The sequence below is a fragment of the Panthera uncia genome, chromosome F2 (assembly GCF_023721935.1).
Source record: "Panthera uncia isolate 11264 chromosome F2, Puncia_PCG_1.0, whole genome shotgun sequence".
Classification (NCBI taxonomy): Eukaryota; Metazoa; Chordata; class Mammalia; order Carnivora; family Felidae; genus Panthera; species Panthera uncia.
This window is the reverse complement of record NC_064812.1, coordinates 19,660,535-19,681,724: the sequence shown is the minus strand read 5'-3', so window position 1 is coordinate 19,681,724 and position 21,190 is coordinate 19,660,535. Positions and strand designations below refer to the sequence as shown.

The following is a 21,190-nucleotide window of genomic DNA, read 5'->3' as shown; positions in this document are numbered from 1 at the left end:
CCTTCTATTTAAACACAGTACACTGCCTAGCATAGCATATAGCCTCAAAAACATTTGCTGATTGTTATAATAACAAGATAAAATGAATAGCACTCAATAGCTGTTTGCAAATAAATAAATTAATAAACACATACTGTGGTAAAAAAACAAAAGAGTTAAATTCATCAATGAACAAGTTATTCCGAGAGGAAACTGTTTTCTGTGCATCCCATGGTAAAAGAAAAAAGGAATAAAAATAAAATTGGGTTGTCAGACTTCACCAAAGCAAGTTTTAGTAGGCTCCCTTAAATTTGATACACTAATATCTCCATCTTATAACAGGTATGAGGAACATTAAAAAAACAACAACAAAAAAAACCCCAAAAAACTAATCTTGGGTTGTTTTCCACTGGTCATTGTAATAAATCACGTTTGTATGTTTCTAACTGTAGAAATTTTAAGTACCATGGACTCAACAATGATTTCACAGTCTAAATATTCTTTAAAAATCAAACATCACTAGGTAGGTCTTATAATATTCATTAAAGTATCTTACCTTATTTTTTCTGTTGTCATTGTACTTGATTAAGTCCAAAATGAACGTTAAGACTTCTTTGGGACAAAGGTTGTGAACATCTCTCAATAAAGCCATTGCAACTGGCATAGTCTACAAAACAAAAACAAAAACAAACTTTTTTAAGCATATAACCTAACTCTTTCATTACTACAATTCACTGAAACATCTGGATAGAGCCTAAGCCAACCCTTCTAATTCCCACCCCGTCCCACTGAGAACATGGACACTGCAACCAAAGAGCCGAGAAGCAAACCAAGGGAACTGCACTGTCACCTGTACGCCTTTGTCTTCATTTGTTAAACTATAGGTAACATAAATCCTATAAATCCAGTGGAAAAGGAAGAGGTTTTAACACCAGAGAGACTACGATTCAACTCCTACTCTACTTCCGAGATGGATGATTTTAGCTAACTGCTGACTTGAAAGCTTTCTTTCCTCACAACTGTTTTTAAGATGAAAGGATACAGCAGCTGAACGCCTATGACAGTTAGCAGGGTTCAATCATCAGTCCGAGAGACATTGATTCTGCAGCACCACCTCACTGTAAACCTAAAGAAAAATGGTAAATTATCTAAAATCCAGCCTAAGTTTCCCCTTTCCAAATTTTTGTAGGCAACTTTTCTAAGGAAGTGAAACCTGACTCACACAGCAGTAACCTTTACCAGTAAAACAAAACTATTTAAACTCAAGACGGAGCCACAGATGAATAGTCATCCAAGTCCTCAGTGTGCAAGGAGATCTGGACTATGCTCTCATCTGATTCAAGATAGTCAAATTTTCCAAACAGAGGGACAAATAGGAGGGTGGCTCCTTTGCTTGCATGAAGGACCAGAAGCAACAGGATAGTCAGTGTTACAACAGTGCAACAAAAGACACTGTTAATGCTATAAGAACAACAACTGCTATAAAACAATTTATTTTCCAAGAAATACCTTTCCTATGCCTGTTCTGCCTTTTTGGGACTCAAGTTTGGTTTAGACAGTAATCTTTTCTCTCTCTTTTCTGCCACTCAAAGTATTATGTGAAAGATAAACTGTTCTAAACGCATTAGTTTCCCAATGTTTTTGATGGCAACCTACAGTAAGAAATATATTTACATCCCAGTCTACACACACATAAATGTCATGTATACTAACTAAAAAAATAAAACCAAAAAACCCCTTATGTTTATTATATGTGCTGCATTCTGATACTGCCTACCATTTTATTTAAAAAGCAAACAAACCAAAACTTCCTAAATGATCTCATTCCCCACACTAATGGGACACAACTCTCAATATGAAACACCAAACTAAGGTATACAGACACACAATGGCACAATGGAGGGGACATATTGGGAAGACACAGAAATTAACTTGTTTTCATACCACAAATTTGTGAAATGGCAACAGAGAACTGAGTGACAAGTAGTACAGAATGTTCAGTTGTGTAAAATAACAGGATGTCACGACTACTTTGATTACATCAATACTGGCTTTCCCCAAACCTGGCTCATTCTGAATCTGTTCTGCTGATGAAATTCACTATAATTATATCGTAACTTCTACTCTCAGCAGGTGTCTCAATGTTGCTGGGTAATCTTTTACTTCTGCCTCTATCATACAAAATCTCACCTTACCTAATATCCCCCTCAGCATCTACCATTTCACTTCCTCTCAGCCTGCTTTCCACCTGCCTCAGAAAAAGGAATGTTCTTATCTCTTCTAAAATGAACTCCCGACTATGTCCCACCCTCTGCTCGTATCTTCAGAATTTACACTGCGCCTGCTCTTTTATATGCTGACTTGCTTCCACTTGAATATTTCATCTCTCCCTTTCCAAAGATACCTTTCTCTGTGCCAAACATGCCTCAAGTTTCTTCTCCTTGTATACAAAACAAACCCAAAATGTCCCTTTCTCAGCGCTGCTTTATCCTCAACATGTCTTTCTCATACTCTTCAACACCAAAATCATTAAACAGGCTTCGTTAGTTTTTTCTATTTCAACTTCACTCTTCCTTCTAGTCTGATCTACTTAATCTCACCTCTGCCTTCATTATTGCTTTAAATTACTCAAAACATTTCACAAATGATTTGCAAATTGCCCAAATGCTGACAACCGTTCCATTCCCATATCCCTTCCTAAAACAGTGACACCATCACACCACTTTGACTTTCTAGATTACTATTTATAAAAAATTTACTATGCGATAAATATAGTATAAAATGCTTTACATACTTGATTTATTTAATTCTAAAAAATATAAATTTTACAACTGAGTAAACTGAGGCTCAAAGGGTTAAGAAACTTGTCCTTATGAAAACTGAGAGCAGAGCTGGGACTGAAACCAGAGATGGATACTGTACTGGTCTGTCTCAGAAGGGCTGTCCACATTCTAGAAGGAATGCCATTAGAAGGCCTCACCCATACCTCGGTCCACCATGTAACCAACCAAAAAGTCAAATTATCCATTTTTATGTACTTTAGTATAAATGTGGATACAGAGTTACTTACACACAGCTCATAAATTCCACGAACAATCAATTAAATTTGGGGAACATTTTGGAAGAAGAAAAACAAACAAAAGAACAAAGGCAGAACCTTTTATAAAAAAGTAAACACACCTGTTATTTAAATAGTCCCCAAGTTAAGCTGAGATATACAGATAGTGGCATAAAACAATCGTAAGAAAGTAAACTGTACCTTCTGTAGAAAATAGCTTTGAAAGCTCATAAAGTTGTTTGTTTTCACAATGTTTGGACAAGTTTTACAACAAAACATTCTGGTAAAAAGTGACTTCATGGCTGGTGGTCCTGTCCATGTGCTTACCATTGAATTTGCAATCTGCAAATAATCAGAAAACGAAGTAATGTCCATCACCACTGAAAACATATTTTAAATAAAACAGCTTTTTAAAATTTATTAATACAATTGGATTAGTTTTCAACAATTTCAATTCTCAGAAATTTGATATCTTTAAGGCTTTTATTACCATTTCCAAAACAAACAACTCACCTCCCCATAAAATTCCTATGTACACTTATAGTTATTTTCTACAATTTCTAAATTGGAGCATTCTTTTTTTTTTTTTCCAGAGAGATTTGACATCTTTATTATGTTGAGATTTTTGGTCCTTTCATGTGGTAGGTCTCTCCAAGAATTTAGATCATCTTTTATTTCTTCCATTTGCATTTTTTATTTTTTATTTTTTTTTTAATATATGAAATTTATTGTCAAATTGGTTTCCATACAACACCCAGTGCTCATCCCAAAAGGTGCCCTCTTCATTACCCATCACCCACCCTCCCCTCCCTCCCACCCCCCATCAACCCTCAGTTTGTTCTCAGTTTTTTTTTTTTTTTTAATTTTTTTTTTCAACGTTTTTTATTTATTTTTGGGACAGAGAGAGACAGAGCATGAACGGGGGAGGGGCAGAGAGAGAGGGAGACACAGAATCGGAAACAGGCTCCAGGCTCTGAGCCATCAGCCCAGAGCCTGACGCGGGGCTCGAACTCACGGACCGCGAGATCGTGACCTGGCTGAAGTCGGACGCTTAACCGACTGCGCCACCCAGGTGCCCCTGTTCTCAGTTTTTAACAGTCTCTTATGCTTTGGCTCTCTCCCACTCTAACCTCTTTTTTTTTTTTTTTTCCTTCCCCTCCCCCATGGGTTTCTGTTAAGTTTCTCAGGATCCACATAAGAGTGAAACCATATGGTATCTGTCTTTCTCTGTATAGCTTATTTCACTTAGCATCACACTCTCCAGTTCTATCCACGTTGCTACAAAAGGCCATATTTCATTTTTTCTCATTGCCACGTAGTATTCCATTGTGTATATAAACCACAATTTCTTTATCCATTCATCAGTTGATGGACATTTAGGCTCTTTCCATACTTTGGCTATTGTTGAGAGTGCTGCTATAAACATTGGGGTACAAGTGCCCCTATGCATCAGTACTCCTGTATCCCTTGGATAAATTCCTAGCAGTGCTATTGCTGGGTCATAGGGTAGGTCTATTTTTAAGTTTCTGAGGAACCTCCACACTGCTCTCCAGAGCGGCTGCACCAATTTGCATTCCCACCAACAGTGCAAGAGGGTTCCCGTTTCTCCACATCCTAACCAGCATCTATAGTCTCCTGATTTGTTCATTTTGGCCACTCTGACTGGCGTGAGGTGGTATCTGAGTGTGGTTTTGATTTGTATTTCCCTGATAAGGAGCGACGTTGAACATCTTTTCATGTGCCTGTTGGCCATCCGGATGTCTTCTTTAGAGAAGTGTCTATTCATGTTTTCTGCCCATTTCTTCACTGGGTTATTTGTTTTTCGGGTGTGGAGTTTGGTGAGCTCTTTATAGATTTTGGATACTAGCCCTTTGTCCGATGTGTCATTTGCAAATATCTTTTCCCATTCCGTTGGTTGCCTTTTAGTTTTGTTGGTTGTTTCCTTTGCTGTGCAGAAGCTTTTTATCTTCATAAGGTCCCAGTAATTCACTTTTGCTTTTAATTCCCTTGCCTTTGGGGATGTGTCGAGTAAGAGATTGCTACGGCTGAGGTCAGAGAGGTCTTTTCCTGCTTTCTCCTCTAAGGTTTTGATGGTTTCCTGTCTCACATTCAGGTCCTTTATCCATTTTGAGTTTATTTTTGTGAATGGTGTGAGAAAGTGGTCTAGTTTCAGCCTTCTGCATGTTGCTGTCCAGTTCTCCCAGCACCATTTGTTAAAGAGACTGTCTTTTTTCCATTGGATGTTCTTTCCTGCTTTGTCAAAGATGAGTTGGCCATACGTTTGTGGGTCTATTTCTGGGGTTTCTATTCTATTCCATTGGTCTGTGTGTCTGTTTTTGTGCCAAGGAGCATTCTTTTATGTTTTAAGAAAATACGTTTGCAAATGGCTTCTAGTCTGAATAAGTTGTCTTTGTCCACTTAGGCAAATATAATTCTAACATTTTAAATCTACCATATAGAATCATCACCAAGGATTTTAAATAAGGTTTTAAAATCTAACCTAATTGAAAAATAAGCCAATAACAGTGATAACATTTAAAGTCTGCAAGAATGCTTTCCAAAAACCATATCTTATTGAAACTTTTAGTGTATATAAAAATCATGTCTGAAAAGAATGGATTTATAATTAACTTTAAATAGTCTATAACTTCATGGATCTGCTAAGAATTTAGCACAGAAGAGTCACAAAGATCTTTATAGAAGCAATGAAATTATATCAAAGAATACCATGTTTGTCCTCACATATCTGAGTAGAATGTAGGAATGCAACTACCCAATAATTCTCACTAAAAATAAAATGAATCTAAACCATTTACAATCTTCTGAGATGTTGGACAAATGGATTCAGCAGTGAGGAAGAAGAGTCACTTATGGGAATGAACCTATCATCAAGATGTTTTTTAAATACCTGGAACCCAGTATTTGTGGCCAAATTGTTGTCTGCATTTTTCTGGTTTTCATTTGTTCTACCTTCAGTTTTTTTGCATCTAAGGAAAAATATTTAGTTTTCTTAAGAAATTAACTTTTCTAGCATGTGAAATTATAGGACCTATCATTCTAAATTATGTATCACTAATATTGATTACTAAGCCCACACCATGAAATAGTCACCACCACGGGATAGTTAAGATGAACTGACTTCCTGTACTATAATGTAAAACATCAAACTAAGGAATTGCTCGCCAATTACATTCTTCGCTACAACGATGTGGTTGGCAATTCAATAAAATGGTAAAAAATTCTCTTTGGTTTTAAAATCTTACTTTCAGTTTGGCAATTATGAACTTTTAATGCATTATCCATGCTCAGGTCAAAACATGTTTCCTTCACATCAGTCTTATTACACATATTTGGCAAAAAGCTTTCAAGGGAATTGCTACCAAGTAAAATTAAAGACTATGGTAAATTTTAATTTATTTTCAGCTTTTGTTGTTGTTGTTTTAATATGTAGTAGTCATCCTGTTTTCTTTCCACCATATGTCATCTCACCTTTGCAAGGCAGAAGCAAGCTGACATTCTCACTCGGTAGAAACACTGCTCTTGTTCTAGTATGTCAGTGAGAGCGAGGCGAGATGCTGGCGTAGGGAATTTTTCCAAGGCCAGAATGGACTCTTGCTGTGCAACAACATCTCTTTCATAGCGGAGCTGATACTGCCACATAAAATCAGCTTGCTCAAACTCAACTTTCCTCAGCACTGACATATCTGGGTCTATCCTTATCCACAGCAAAGGGGAATCAGCACTGAAAGAAAATACAATTTTCTTTTTAATTTTTTTTCAATTTTATATATTTATAAAGTGAAAACAAAGCATTTGTTAAACAGATTCTCTTCTATACATGAAACATTCAAGACTGCCTGAAGTTTTACTCTTCATTTTTTTTAAACCACACTGACAACATTCTCATTATGTTGAATGTATTTCAATTTTCTCACAGTGGCTAACCTTTATCAATCTTGCTTAAATGATACTCAAGGATATGAAGATAGCTGTCACAAAGAAATTCCATCTGAAAATGCTAATTTGGGGATTCTGACTTGTGATTATGTGATGTGAAAAAAAATCTCTTCATTTTACTGCCTAATAGACTGTGGCTGTAAATGCCACCTTTTCTTGGAAATCAATCTATGACAAAGAAATGAACTTATTTAACCAAATTAACTTGTTTAACTGATTTTTAACATTTTTTTTTAAATGTTAGATTCATGATCTTCATTTTCAAACAGCATGTTCTGAAATCACAGATCAAAGGCATATCATGAATTTATCCTCTAGTACTCTAGTACCTCTCAAAGTAACAAGCACAGTTTTAAAAATCTAGTCTGTGCCAACAATTTCATCAAAAGAACAGCACCTGAAATACTACTTTAATTCACCAAATACCAGTGGGTGCTTACTATAGGCAAGGCACTTGATATGGAAAAAGCACATAACTGATATATAAACAGCAATAATACTTGGCAACAAAGTTAGTAAATAATTAGATTTTTTTTTAATAATTAGATATTTTATACAAAACACACAGGCATAATATGGATGAGCAAAATGAGGTTTGAGCTACATTATATTTCTGTCAATTAATAAACATTACCACATAAAATTTAGAACAGCAATATTTAAATTGTATTTTGAAATCACAGGGAGCCTCAAAGTGCCCTGAAGCCTTGTCTAAAGACAAAAAGAATCTCTATCACCTGACAGCTCACTAGAAATGCCAACTATCAGGACCCACTAGTGAAGTACTGGATCAAAAACTGCATTGTGAGAAGATCCCCAAGTGACTGACATGCACATCAGAGTTTGAGAAACACTGCTCTAGAGGGCACCAGTGGAGCAAGGAAACTGCCCACCCCATAACCATCCTGTAGTTCCTCTTAGTTTCGCCTGGGCCAGGCGAAATTGACTTCTCACTCTTTGGTTAATGACGATTTTATGTAAGATTTTATTTAAACAATGTTTCTATGGCCTTTCACAAGTTTTGAAAGCACTGATTTCAACACATTTATATACCTTTAGATGTGCACAACAAGATAAATGAGAATGCACAAAATATATCCCTAAACTCAAGTAACTTACTCCATCGCAGAAAGATCCATGTCAACTTCTTCTCCATTCATCAGTGGAATTTTTTTCTTCTTATTCCTACATTTAGGGAAAAGTAAGTTTACAAATGCACATTTCCAAATTGAAAGGAGATACAGAACAGCTGAAATTCAAATTGAAAACTGCAAGCAACGTTGTAAGATAGCTTGAGGAAGAAAGGATAGTGAGTGTAATGGAATTTAAACACACAAAAAAGTCTATAGTATTTAAGCTGAAGGGAATGAAGCCAATGACACTGAAATGTCTTCCCGATCAAAGTTTAACAAAAAGCAAAAATGTGTAACTAAATGTCAGGTTAAAGCATATATATATATATACTTCCAAGAACTGGTAAGTTGTTTTATACAGAAAAACAGATCAACAAAGAAATCCCCTAAAGTCCCCTACTACTATTATTGTATTATTATCAATGAGTTTATGTTTGTTATTAATTGTTTTATGTATTTGGGTGCTTCCAAGTTGAGGGCACAAATATTTGCAATTGTTAGATCTTTTTGATGGATAGATCCCTTAATTATGATATAATGCCCTTCTTCATCTCTTGTTACAATCTCTGTTTTAAAATTTAGTTTGTGTGATATGAGTCTGGCTACTCTGGCTTTCTTTTAACAACCATTAGCATGATAGATGGTTCTCCATCCCCTCAATTTCAATCTGCAGGTGTCTTTAGGTCTACAATGAATCTCTCATAAGCAGAGATGGACCTAGTTTTTTTTGTTGTTGTTGCTGTTTTAATCCATTCTGATACCCTACGTGTTCTGGTTGGAGCATTTACTTTATACAAAAGTGAAAAAATAACCAGGCCTGAAATGAGACATGAACAATTGTGAATATGTCCTCTAAGTGCAAGGTGTTGTCCTATAAGAAATGAAATATGTGATTAACTATAAAACATCCTAATAGTATTAATTAATATGTACAACTAACTAATATGAGTAAGATTTAGGGTAAGTCAAAACAAAAGCAACTGCTTCCATTCAGATTACTCTTGAATCATAAAATCTACTGGTTATACACTAAAAACTTGGGTGAAGACAAATTAACAGAGAACAGTCTTCCTGTGTTCCTCATACCAAAGAACACCCAAAAAACATATTGTTACTATAGAGAAAAAAACCTGAGGAAATGTTATGAAAAGGGTAGCAATCAGATGTTCCCAATTTCCAAGACAAGACAAAAGGAAAAGGGAATTTCAGTCTGAACCTAGAAAGAATTTTCAGAGGAAAAATGGTTCCAGGGAGATTTCAGAATCAACTGACATCCTCATTTGTCTGAGGTGACCTAAATGTAGTCATCGTGAGTGTAAGACTTCTGTTCCTAAAGTTTTGAGATTACTATACATTCCTCCAGGAAAGCACAAAAATGCTCCCATCTTTCACTATTCAGAATACATGCTAATTAATGGCTGAGTTAAAAAAGAATGGTAAAGAAAAAATGTATTAAATAAAAGACAAATGGTTGAACATTTTCACTGACAATGTACGTTTTTAAAAGACATCAAGAATGTTCTCTATGAGACGCCTGGCTAGTTCAGTTGGAAAAGCATGTGACTCTGGGTCTCAGGGCTGTGAGTTCGAGCCCCATGTTGGGTGTAGGATTACTTAAAATAAATAAATAAAGGGGGGCCTGGATGGCTCAGTCAGAGGAGCATGCGACTCAATCTTGGGGTTGTGAGTTTGAGCCCCATATTGGTTACAGAGATTACTGAAATAAGCAAAACAAAACAAAACGAAATGTTCTGTAAGGGCATGGTGATATAGAGAAAACGGAGAAAGACACAGTAAAGAAAACGCAGGGGCTTTCTGTGACATATGTATTCAGCTCTTTCCTTTATACTCAGTAATCATTTCCCCAATATTTACTATAGATATTAATCCAATGAGACTAATAATAAACCTAAGTGGGATGCCTGGGTTGGCTCAGTCAGTTGAGCATTTGACTCTTGATTTACACTGAGATGATGATCCAGGGTTGTAGGATCGAGCCCTGTGTGGGGCTCCGTGCTGAGGGTGGAGCCTGCTTAAGATACTGTCTCTCTCCCTCTGCCCCTCTCTCCTGCTTACACTCTCTGGCTCTCTAAAAAAAGAAAGAAGAATAAACCTAAGCAACTTGCCTTGAATTTTTCCTGGCTCCAAAACACCAAACTACTTCCCCCTGTCCCTACAAAATAAGGATTCTTAAACTTAAATTTTCAAATTACTTAATTCTAAGGATAAAAATGTTGTCAAGAACAGAAAGCAAATAAGGGGCACCTAGGTGGCTCAGTTGGTTAAGCGTCCAGCTCTTGATTTCGGGTATCCGGCTCTTGATTTCAACTCAGTTCATGATCTCATAGCTTGTGGGTCTGAGCCCTGCTTTGGGCTCTGCACTGACAGTGCGGAACCTGCTTGGGATTCTCTTTCTCTCCTCTCTCTGCTCCTCCCGCTCTCAAAATAAACTTAAAAATAAACTTAAAAACAAACCAAAAAAACAAAGAGCAAATAAAAAATGTTTGGTAAAACCAACTTGAATGGAAGAAAAAAAGATACCAGATAACATGTTCTCTACTTCAAAATTTAGGTATACATTAGGATTTCTATTTTGGCATTTTAATCTGTGAGACTTATAGTTTAATTATCAACTTCAGTTTACAGTTATGATTCAATGCCTACCTTCTGCTTTTGGAATGACAGGGTATATCATGTTTAAGGCTGTTTTCTTCAATTTGCAACGTATGATTGAAGGATCCATCTAATTCCTGCACTGTCACTTTAAGTGGTCCCTTTAAAAAGAAACGCACTGTTCAAAGATAATGCTCGGATAACACCAACATGTATTCTTATATGTACAGGTATTTTTATCAAGATATAAGATAATACTATACAAGATGTGTATCTAGAGACACAAAAAGGTAGTGCCAAAAGAGGGGAGAACTGGAATAATCTGTGTTCCCTGAAATTTTCATCTGTAACCTCTTCACTGACCCATCACTAACACTTGGTATTTTCTCAACTTCAATCTTTGCGAACAAAATCTCATTATGAAACTTCTAAGCAGCTTCCCACCCATAAGCCTGTCCTATACTGAAACTGAGAAGAAAGTAATGCAGGTCATCTTGGAAAAATTCTTACTTTTTAAATAAATTTTTTTATACATTTATTTATTTTTGATAGACAGAGACGGAGCACAAGTGGGGGAGGGGCAGAGAGAGAAGGAGACACAGAATCCAAAGCAGGCTCCAGGCTCCGAGCTGTCAGCACAGAGCCCGACGCAAGGCTCGAACTCACAAACCGCGAGATCATGACCTGAGCCAAAGTCAGATGCTTAACCGACTGAGCCACCCAGGTGCCCCTCTTACCACATATTTCTGAGTTCCAGGAGATGTATAATCCTGTTTTATTTCCAATTCCAAGACATTTCGTTTCCTATTAAATGCAAAACTTCCATAAAATTTTACCACTCCACTTTGGTCTCTGAAGAATTGTAAAGGAATTTTTGCATATTAAAATGAATATGTACTAAACACAATGAATGACTTGTTACAGTAGGTAGTAATTTTCAAATGCATTCTTACCAGTTCAAAGCTTGAGAGCACACTTCACTGTAAACCAGGTGGCAAAGTATTCAAAATTTTTGTGAAAAATGTTTCCCCAGATTTAAACAAAATGTCTGAAACATTAACAAATTTGTGTTTTGAAAGAAGCAAAACCACTCTACTGGGGTTATTAATATAATAGTGCTTTGATACGAAAAAATGTAAAAATTGAGAGTTCCCAGATACCACTCAAGTTGTGCCAAGCTCTAACCACATCTAAGAGTGACCAAACACTACATCTTACAAGTAATCCTTCAGGCCTGTCTGGTGGATTATTTATCTCCCCCACCATCAAGCCTACTGTTGCACTCACACACTAAAAAGTAATTCAAAATATGCCAAATTTTATAAGCGTGCGCGCGCGTGTGTGTGTGTGTATCTCAGTGATCAACAGGCACCTCAGCAAAAATGATTTACTCTTTCTGGTTATTTCTACTACAATTTAGAAGCTCAAATAGTTCTCCTTTGGTCTCCCAAATCTCTTTTTCCTCCTTCCCTTGACACACATAACCGTATTATTCCCTTCCCCTCCTTGTTGAACTGCTACTGAAAAGGATACACCCACTGTTTTATTAAAGGCTGGATGTCTTTGCCAGAGACATTTGAGATGGATTTCAAAAACCCAGATGTGGAAACCAACATCTGACTCCACATATGTGACTGGAACTTCTGCGATGAAGCAGTACTAGCCAAACTTAACAGTTTATTGAAAACCTATAATGATGAAAGCGTCGGTTAGTAAGTCTACATAACATAATACCTGTTGCCTTCAATTCTGTACTTCAATACCCACTTTTATTATGACTTCACTATAGTCAATTACAGAAGAGAGTAATTTCATATCTTACTATAACATAGGTAAGTTCCAGTTTTATTGCTTTTATTAGCAATAAAAGCATGCAAAGATTTAAACAGCCAGACTATGAAACTATTCTTTAACATAACTCAATTTTAACAACGTCCTGGACAAATAATGAACACTGTTTTTCAGGATTATAGTAACAATAGGTACTACCCATAATTTATTGTACCACGAGCTTTACAAAGACTATAAACATCATATTTAGCAAATTGAGAACATCCATTAAGATTTATACAACTCTACAAGTTTCTTTATGGACCACCTCTCATTAATATTTGTCCACTCTACAGGCAAGGTGAAGGACATAAAAGATTAAAGAAACTTAATTTTAAGGCAAACGTAAAATGCCTTTTAAAAAAAATTACTAAAAAGTTATTTTTCACTCACCTTTAAGAATGTTATCAATGGAAGAAAAATTGCTGAACATTCATAATACATTTGGTTTCTACTACGTCAACCAGTATATCTCAAGTATTTACACCACAACTTGCTTAAAATATATGGCAGAACTTAAGAGCAAAACTCACTATCTTTTAGACGTAGGTTTCCTTTTTTCTCTTGAAAACATTCTAAATGGCACTTCAACCTTAGTAATTTATGTATCTATCTATCTAACACCCATCCATCCATCCATCCATCCATCCAATCATCCATCCATCCATCCATCCATCCATCGATCCAACCAACCAACCAACCAATCAACCAACCAACCAACCAACCAACCAACCAACCATTTGGTAAGCTCCACGCCCAGCACAGAGCCCAACATGGGGCCCAATGCAGGGCTTGTACTTACAACCCTGAGATCAAGACCTGAGCTGAGATCAAGAGTCAGATGCTTAACTGAGGGCACCTAGGTGGTTCAGTTGGTTGGGCATCCAACTCTTGGTTTCAGCTCAGGTCATGATCTCAGGGCTTTGTGAGTTTGAGCCCCACATTGGGCTCTGTGCTGGCGGTGTGGAGCCTGCTTGGAATTCTCTCTCTCACTCTCTTTCTCTGCCCCTCCCCCACTGGTGCTGTCTGTGTCTCAAAATAAATAAGTAAACTTAAAAAAAAAAACAAACAACAGTCCAACACTTAACTGACTGAGCCACCCAGGCACCCTTCATCCTTAATATTTTAAATAATGTTGAAAACAAAATCCTATGCATAAATAGGTTTTACCTCCATCCTCACATTCTAATTTTATAACCACAATAATTCAGCACTAAGTGGTTAAAATACTGATACTCATTCTACATCTGAGGAAATGCAAACAAAAAGCACAGATTACTTAGTAAGCAGACAGCTAATTAGTAACAGAATTCTTGCTATAACCCCAGATGCCCTGATTCCTGTTCTACAGAATAGTATTCAGATTATCACATATAGAACACATCTTTCTTTACAGTTAAATCCTTAACTTTAACACTTACTTGTAGCATGAATTCCATACTGATCCTATTTTCAATCAATCTCATCACAAGGTGAGCTTTACACTGAAACATAGTGTAGTATTCCCAGGAAAGTGTATGTGGATGCTTTATCGAAAAGTGTAGATGAGATGCTGGACTAAAAACATAAACAGATTTACTTAATAAAACAAATTTTAATATTAAATATACAATAAATTTCATGATCACATCAAGATAATAAATCAAAAACCTCATGGGAATGACTCAGTAATTTCCTTAGCATGACAGCAACACAACTGGGAAACTTCTAAAAATAAACTTAACTGGAAGAAAATTATGAAGTTGCATGAAAAAACATAAAGGAAAATCTGAATAAAAACACATGCCACGCTTCTAGATTGGAAGACACAACAGTATAAATATCTCAACACTCCCCAAATCCATCCTTATAATCAATGTAATTCTAATATCCCAAGGTTAAACCATACACACACACAAAAAAACCATTCAAGATGGATTACACATATCAAAAACAATTATAAGAGTACTGGAGTAAGAAAAAAAAAATTCTTGTCATATTTCTAGAGTGGGAAAAATCTTCCTAAAAATATATAAAATCTTGAGGACAAAGACCAGACTACATAAAAATTTTACATTCTGAAATGATAAAGAGATCATCAGTAAATTAAAAGAAAGGTACAGTCTAGGGGTACCTGGGTGGCTCATCAGTTAAGCATCCAAATCTTGATTTTCACTCAGGGCATGAACTCACAGTTTGTAGATTCGAGCCCAGCATCCAGCTCCACACTGACAGTGCCCGTCCCCACCCTCTCCCATGTGTGCTCACTCTCTCTCTCTCTCAAAATAAATAGAAATAAAAATAAAAGGTACAGTCTAATGAAAAAAATTTATGACATATATGGACATTTAAGATGCTTAAAATTTTCCACTATTTTAAATAATGCTGTAGTGAATACCTTTTTATACATATGCATGTATTTCTGAGTGGCAAATGTAGAAAGTAGAGGTTTTTTTTGACAGAGAGACAGAGAGGGCACAAGTGAGTGAGGGGTGGGGAAGACAGAAGGAGGGCTCACCCGAAGCAGGGCTCATGCTCACCCAAAGTGGGGCTCGAGCTCACCCGATGAGGGACTCAAACTCACAAACCGTGAGATCATGACCTGAACCGAAGTCAGATGTTTGACTGAGCCACCCAGGCACCCTAGAAAGTAGAATTTCTATATGACAACATAGCTAGAAGCACAACTATTGAATCTAAAAATTATCTATTTAAAAAATTTGATTGGTACCAACAAATTACCCTTCAAAATCCAAATTACACTCTCACGATCAATGTGTCAGAGTAGTCATTACATTTCCTTAAAAACATGACATATTGAAATTTAAAATATTTGTCATTTTGATATTTACTCAATAATATGTATATGATCAAACTACATTTTGTAATGTCACATATAAATAAAGGCACACACACACACACAAAGGCCTGGAAGCAATATACCAAATTTATAATCATCGTTATCTCCAGAAAGAGGAATGAGTGGGCGGGAGGTATATTGCTTCCAGACTTTTTTTTTGCCTTTAAAAAGTAAACATACAAGAGCTAAGTAAATGGGCAGAACCAAAGCAAAAGCATTTCATGTAAATAATACTTATACACAATGGTAATGCTCTAATTATGTGCTGGGAAACTGCCATATAGCAGGGAGTCAGGAGAAGAAAGTGAAAGACACTAACATTTATGAAGCTTTTATCTCAAGTAATTCTCACAGCCAACCTGGTTAAGATGGACTATCACTGTCATTTTACACATTAAAACACACATCCAGAAAGGTATGTGATCATAAAAATAATGATAAAAATCCAAGTTTATCTAACCAAATGTCTAAGCTTTCCCACGAACTTAATCTTAATCTACAACAAAAAAAAGGCTACTGGTTATACAACTTCAGGTTTCATAACCTTTATGGTGCTTTTAGACACTTGGGCAGTCTGGTTAATCCTATGGGCCCCTTTCGAGAAACTGCTTTCACATGCACAAAATAAAACATATAGGGGCGCCTGGGTGGCTCAGTCGGTTAAGCGTCCGACTTCAGCTCAGGTCACGATCTCGCGGTCCGTGAGGTCGAGCCCCGCATCGGGCTCTGGGCTGATGGCTCAGAGCCTGGAGCCTGCTTCCGATTCTGTGTCTCCCTCTCTCTCTGCCCCTCCCCCATTCATGCTCTGTCTCTCTCTGTCTCAAAAATAAATAAACGTTAAAAAAAATTAAAAAAATAATAAAAAAAATACAGTATTACAAAGAAAACCAATTATAATGAAATGCAGTTATAAAAATAGTAAAACATTATTATAAACCGATATATACATGCCAGTTTATTAATGCATTAAATAAGATCTAGCAGTGGTCTATTATAGTAATTTTGGGGTGGTGATAATCAGTGCAGAGTATTTCAAAATATCTGCTAACAATTATAATGTGACAGGAAAAGATCTATGATTTCTACTGTTTCTTTTTTTTAACGATTACTACCATTGACAGTCACAGCATTGTCTGTTGCCTACATTCATAATTAAAGAAAACATAAAATTTCATCTAATGGCTAGTGAAAATACAAAAAAAAAAAAAAAAAATTCCATCCAATTCAATCCACATTCCCTTAGGGAATCACTAGAACAAACAAGATTGCCTGCTAGTACCATTATTTTGCTGTAAGTGGGTCTCTTCTTTACAGAGACTTTTTACACAACAGAAAGAAAGGGAGAAAAAGAAGGGAAGGAAGGTCAAGAGGGAGGGAAGTAAAAGGAAAGGAGAGAAAAAGCAAAGAGTACATAAGTGTCTAGGTAGGTGACCACTCAGATAAATAAGGAGGATGTCCTGATGTTAAAATTATCTATGTAGACATAAAAAAAAAATAATCTGTGGTCTATAAGCAAAATACTTGTTTCCATTATTTTTAAACTTTTCTGAGAGCAATGCGATATAGTAGCATTAGGAAATTAACATGGAAAAGAGAAGTCTTATATACTTTAAGAGTCTTTCTTTAATGTTAAAATCCACATATAGCCACCACATCAGTGAAAACAGTCAAGTAAGGAAAGGAGTAATCAGAGTATTACCAGTGTTTTTGACTTTGATATTATTACATGATATTATTTTGGCCTGTGTGGGCCTCAATACACGTCCCAAGTTATAAACCCATAACAGAAGGTTTATAATATCACCTCTGAACAACAAACATACTTATCCTTCTCTTTTCCTCCACCAAATATGGGATGTAATAAAACTCCACCAGTTTTTAATTCATACGCCACTATTTTGTCTAGCTCCTAAAAAAGATAAAAATAGGAGTCAGTGAAAAATTCTTTACATATAAAATTTTACAACTGAACTGTGATTTCTCATTTCCTGGAATCAAAATGTAAATTTCTTAAAATAAATTAAATGTATTTGTAAAGTAGTTTATGTTCTTATAAACAAAGCAGACTACACAGCTGGCTCAATAAGAGAGCCAAAAAGCCTTCTCTACTTTGTGACTTCAGGGCTGGCCGGTAGCCTGGCATTTTTTCCTAATGGCTCTTCCCAACCTCTCTGACCTGTGTTCCAAGTTCATTTGTATATTCTCTGTATTTTGTTTCTGGTGAGGATTTAGGCAAGTAAAAAGAAATGGAGATAAAATTTATGTCAGGTATCTACCATTTTAAAACTTCTCCATCTTCTCTAATATGACACAGATCAAAGTGAAAAAAAATAGTTTAAGTGAAAAAAAAAAGACAACAGAACTGTTAGAACTCAAGACTAGGGTAAATAATATATAAGCAGTATTACAGAGGTGGTAAAAATCATAGTGAAGTGGTTAAAAGCCAGGTATGAATCCTGGCTCTACTACTCACTAGCTGTGTAACTTTGGCCAAATAATTTAACCTGTCTGTGCCTCAGTTTCCACATCTGTAAAATGGAGGTAATAACAGGGTAGTTTGGAAGATTAACATAGCTAATATATAAAATGTTTATAATAGTTCCTGAAACACTGTAAATGCTATACATTATTTTTTTTTTCTTCATTAATAGGTTTTGAAATGAAGAATGGACTCTTCCAGTTTAGATGTATGAATTCTTTTATAGTTCCAGATACTTGAAATCCTTTGCAATTACCTTTTGGCTTACTTGAGTCTAGGTTTGGATGATGGAGATACATAAAATGACAAAAGGGAAAGATGGAGGGGTCTATTTCATAAAGGTATTAAGGGCTGAAATTTTTTCCACCTGAGAAAAAAGGAGCTAAGTACAAAATGAGTAAAATGTATATACATATGAACAGAATGGGCTAGGCAAAATACAGTTGATTTTTTTTCTTTTTGGCCAAATCTTTAAATAATAGAAAAAAGATGTGTCAATGACAGAGAATATAAATGCACTGAAAGACCAGCCAGCATATAATAAGCACTTACTATGTACAAGACACCATGTACATCACATGTATGGTATCTCACAATCCCCATCTACTCCCCTTATAAGGATGAGACTTAGATTAACCAAAGTCACAAAGCTTATAAATGTATGAGGCAGACCGAAAAGCAATCTCAGAATCTGCGCTCTAACTCTAAATAAATTTAGGAAGCATAGGGTTATATTACAAATGGCTACTATGAGGAGCTTGGATGTATCTAATGACTAATCTGATGTAAAGGAGTTTAAATACTCTCCTGTTTAGCAAAAAATTCTTTAGAAGTCAACACTAACACTGGAACTAGATAAAATAGACCATTAGTCTTTCTTAGTACAGTAATTTTCATTTTGCTGGGAAAAATCAGGCACTTTCCAATGACAGTACTTTACAATTATTAAAAGTAAAGGACAAGTGACTTGTAAATCAGGAGAACATTAACATGTCTTGTTGACTTCTAAATGGGTAATGGATCAGGCATTTTTTTACCTCTTTAATCCAGTGGCGGTATTCATTAACACCAAAAGTTTTTTTCATCCAAAGTCCATAAATATAGCCAGAAATTCCCTTCAGTACCCATTCATCAGACCTAAGCAAAAAGTCAAAATATATTCTTTTAGTCATAAAAATTTCTCAGATAAGGCCAAATAACAGAACAAGTTATAGTGTGTATTTTTATGCCTTTTAAAAAAATTAAAATAAAAATGAAAAGAAAAATTTAATAACAAGATATTTGGTTTAACCACTTCCTCCCACCGAATTCTACTTATCCATTCATCACACTTTACTCACATCTGACTTCATCTTTAATTAGGTGACTGCTTTACAGTCTTATTTCAAGTAATGTACCCACGTCTGTGCTCTGCTTCCCTCTTGGCCAATACTTCTGCCTCCAAAGAAGTAATTGCCCAAAGCTGGGACTGTACTGCTCAACTCTTAAAGTCCACATTTGCTAACCCTATGCATAATTATCAGTAGGATTCCAAGATCTAAAGTTTAATTATTTAATTTATTCCTTGGTTTCTCAATAGGAAAGGCAATTAACACCATCCATTCATCTTTCATTCATATCCATTCATTCATTCATCCATTCATTCATTCAATCATTTTGCCTACCATGTTCCAGGCAGTGTTATTCATTGAAACTATGTAATTTTAGAAAAATTACAAATCAAGAAGTCTTACCCTCTGCCCTTTCCCTGCCAACAAGTATATTTGTGCACTACGTATAGCAGAGAACAATCACAAAAATTAATTATAATCTTACGGGAGTTTCATGTATTTCTCCAAATTCACCTCAAGTTAATCAAAAAGAAAATAAAGTGTTCTTATCTCTTACTCCTTTCAAGTGTATTAGTACAAAGTTAAACACTAACAGGAAAATCCCTACATCATTATCACTATTGTAGAGAACTGTTATTTTCCCTTATACATGATGTTTAACATTACCAATTACACTCAACATGGACATTAGAGATCCAACGATAGTTTTGTGTACATTCAAGGTCTTTTTTCTACAGTACTCATTCAGTTTCCTAAGAAATTACTGTTTTCAAAATTCTTTTAAAAACTGTAGAACTATATTGAATTGATAGCCAAAAATTTAGGATGAAATTTACACTAATTATTTTTTCCTGAATATATATATATGTATGTATACGTATATATATATATATATATATGTACATATATATACATATATGTACATATATATATACGTATAGAGAAGAAAATGCAGAAAAAGAAAACAAACTTTCCTAATTCCTTTTCTCAGTAGTTGTTAAACTATGAAATTACTCACCAAGACATTCTGGATATGAAACATCCAAAAAACTGCTGGGCCAAGGACTGGGCTAAACACCTTCTAGTCAAAGGTGTCTCATCTATAATCATGGCACTATGTAAAAGATTTGTGCTGGAATTTAAAAGAGACAGCTAATTATAACCAAGAAAGAAACATGATTCAGTCAAAATAAAATAATCACACTTTTAAAATAAGAAAATTCAAGTTAGACATAAAAAAACAGATTACGCTTCCAAAAGCTATCACATCTTTTTAAAATTCAGCTGAAATCCATAATCTTAATTAACTTTTGCCTAAAGCAAGGACTGCATTGTTTCCCATTCATTTCTGTGAAAAAATATAAATACCATTTTCTGGGAGAAGGGGAAATTATCATTAGCCAGAAATGGATATGTTCATCAGAAACTGATTCTCCTATGAAGGGCTCTTCTAAATTCAAAAACCTTTTCCCAATAATAACTATTAATTTTTTTTAAGTAAGCTCTACACCCAACATGGAGCTTAAACTCACAAGTCAAGATCAAGAGTCACATGCTCTACTGACTGAGCCAGGCAGGCACTCCTATTAATTTTTTGTGCTCCATTGTTTACTTTCAAATACACTGACCTATAAGATCTTTCTAACACACTCCAGAGAATACAGGGGCCGTATTATTACTGCCATTTTACAGGGGAGAAAATTTAGGCCCAGAAAGGGTAAAATCATTGAATTTAAGATATAATATTTATAAATCTAGAACCTTCCAAAAAAAAGAAAAAAGAAAAAAAAAAGAAAGGATAAAGTGAAGACGGGTATAAGAACAAAATTAAGTTTTCTCTCTTATTTAATTAGCAAAGACATTTCTGTCAACATCAGTAAATTTTTTAAATGATGCTAGGAAAAATAACCCCATTAGACATCCATTATATAACTTGTATGATTTTTTTTTTTACATGCATAGGCAAAAGAG

The 21,190-nt window shown here is 35.4% G+C and overlaps 1 protein-coding gene across 4 annotated transcripts in view; it reads right to left on the bottom strand.

Annotated features, from left to right (window-relative positions):
* TAF2 (TATA-box binding protein associated factor 2) overlaps nt 1–21,190 on the bottom strand; it is a 102,504-nt gene that overhangs the window by 55,101 nt on the left and 26,213 nt on the right. For 3 of the 4 annotated variants that reach the window (XM_049632958.1, XM_049632960.1, XM_049632961.1), the window contains 11 exons: nt 20,238–20,351; nt 18,926–19,025; nt 17,233–17,318; nt 13,992–14,127; nt 12,274–12,428; nt 11,478–11,592; nt 10,792–10,901; nt 8,114–8,179; nt 6,527–6,779; nt 3,239–3,379; nt 536–646 (listed from right to left, as the gene is read on the bottom strand). In XM_049632958.1, the coding sequence (XP_049488915.1) occupies nt 536–646; nt 3,239–3,379; nt 6,527–6,779; nt 8,114–8,179; nt 10,792–10,901; nt 11,478–11,592; nt 12,274–12,428; nt 13,992–14,127; nt 17,233–17,318; nt 18,926–19,025; nt 20,238–20,351 (1,387 nt within the window). The remainder of the gene's footprint in view (nt 1–535; nt 647–3,238; nt 3,380–6,526; nt 6,780–8,113; nt 8,180–10,791; nt 10,902–11,477; nt 11,593–12,273; nt 12,429–13,991; nt 14,128–17,232; nt 17,319–18,925; nt 19,026–20,237; nt 20,352–21,190) is intronic. The other variant, XM_049632959.1, reaches the window with a different exon arrangement.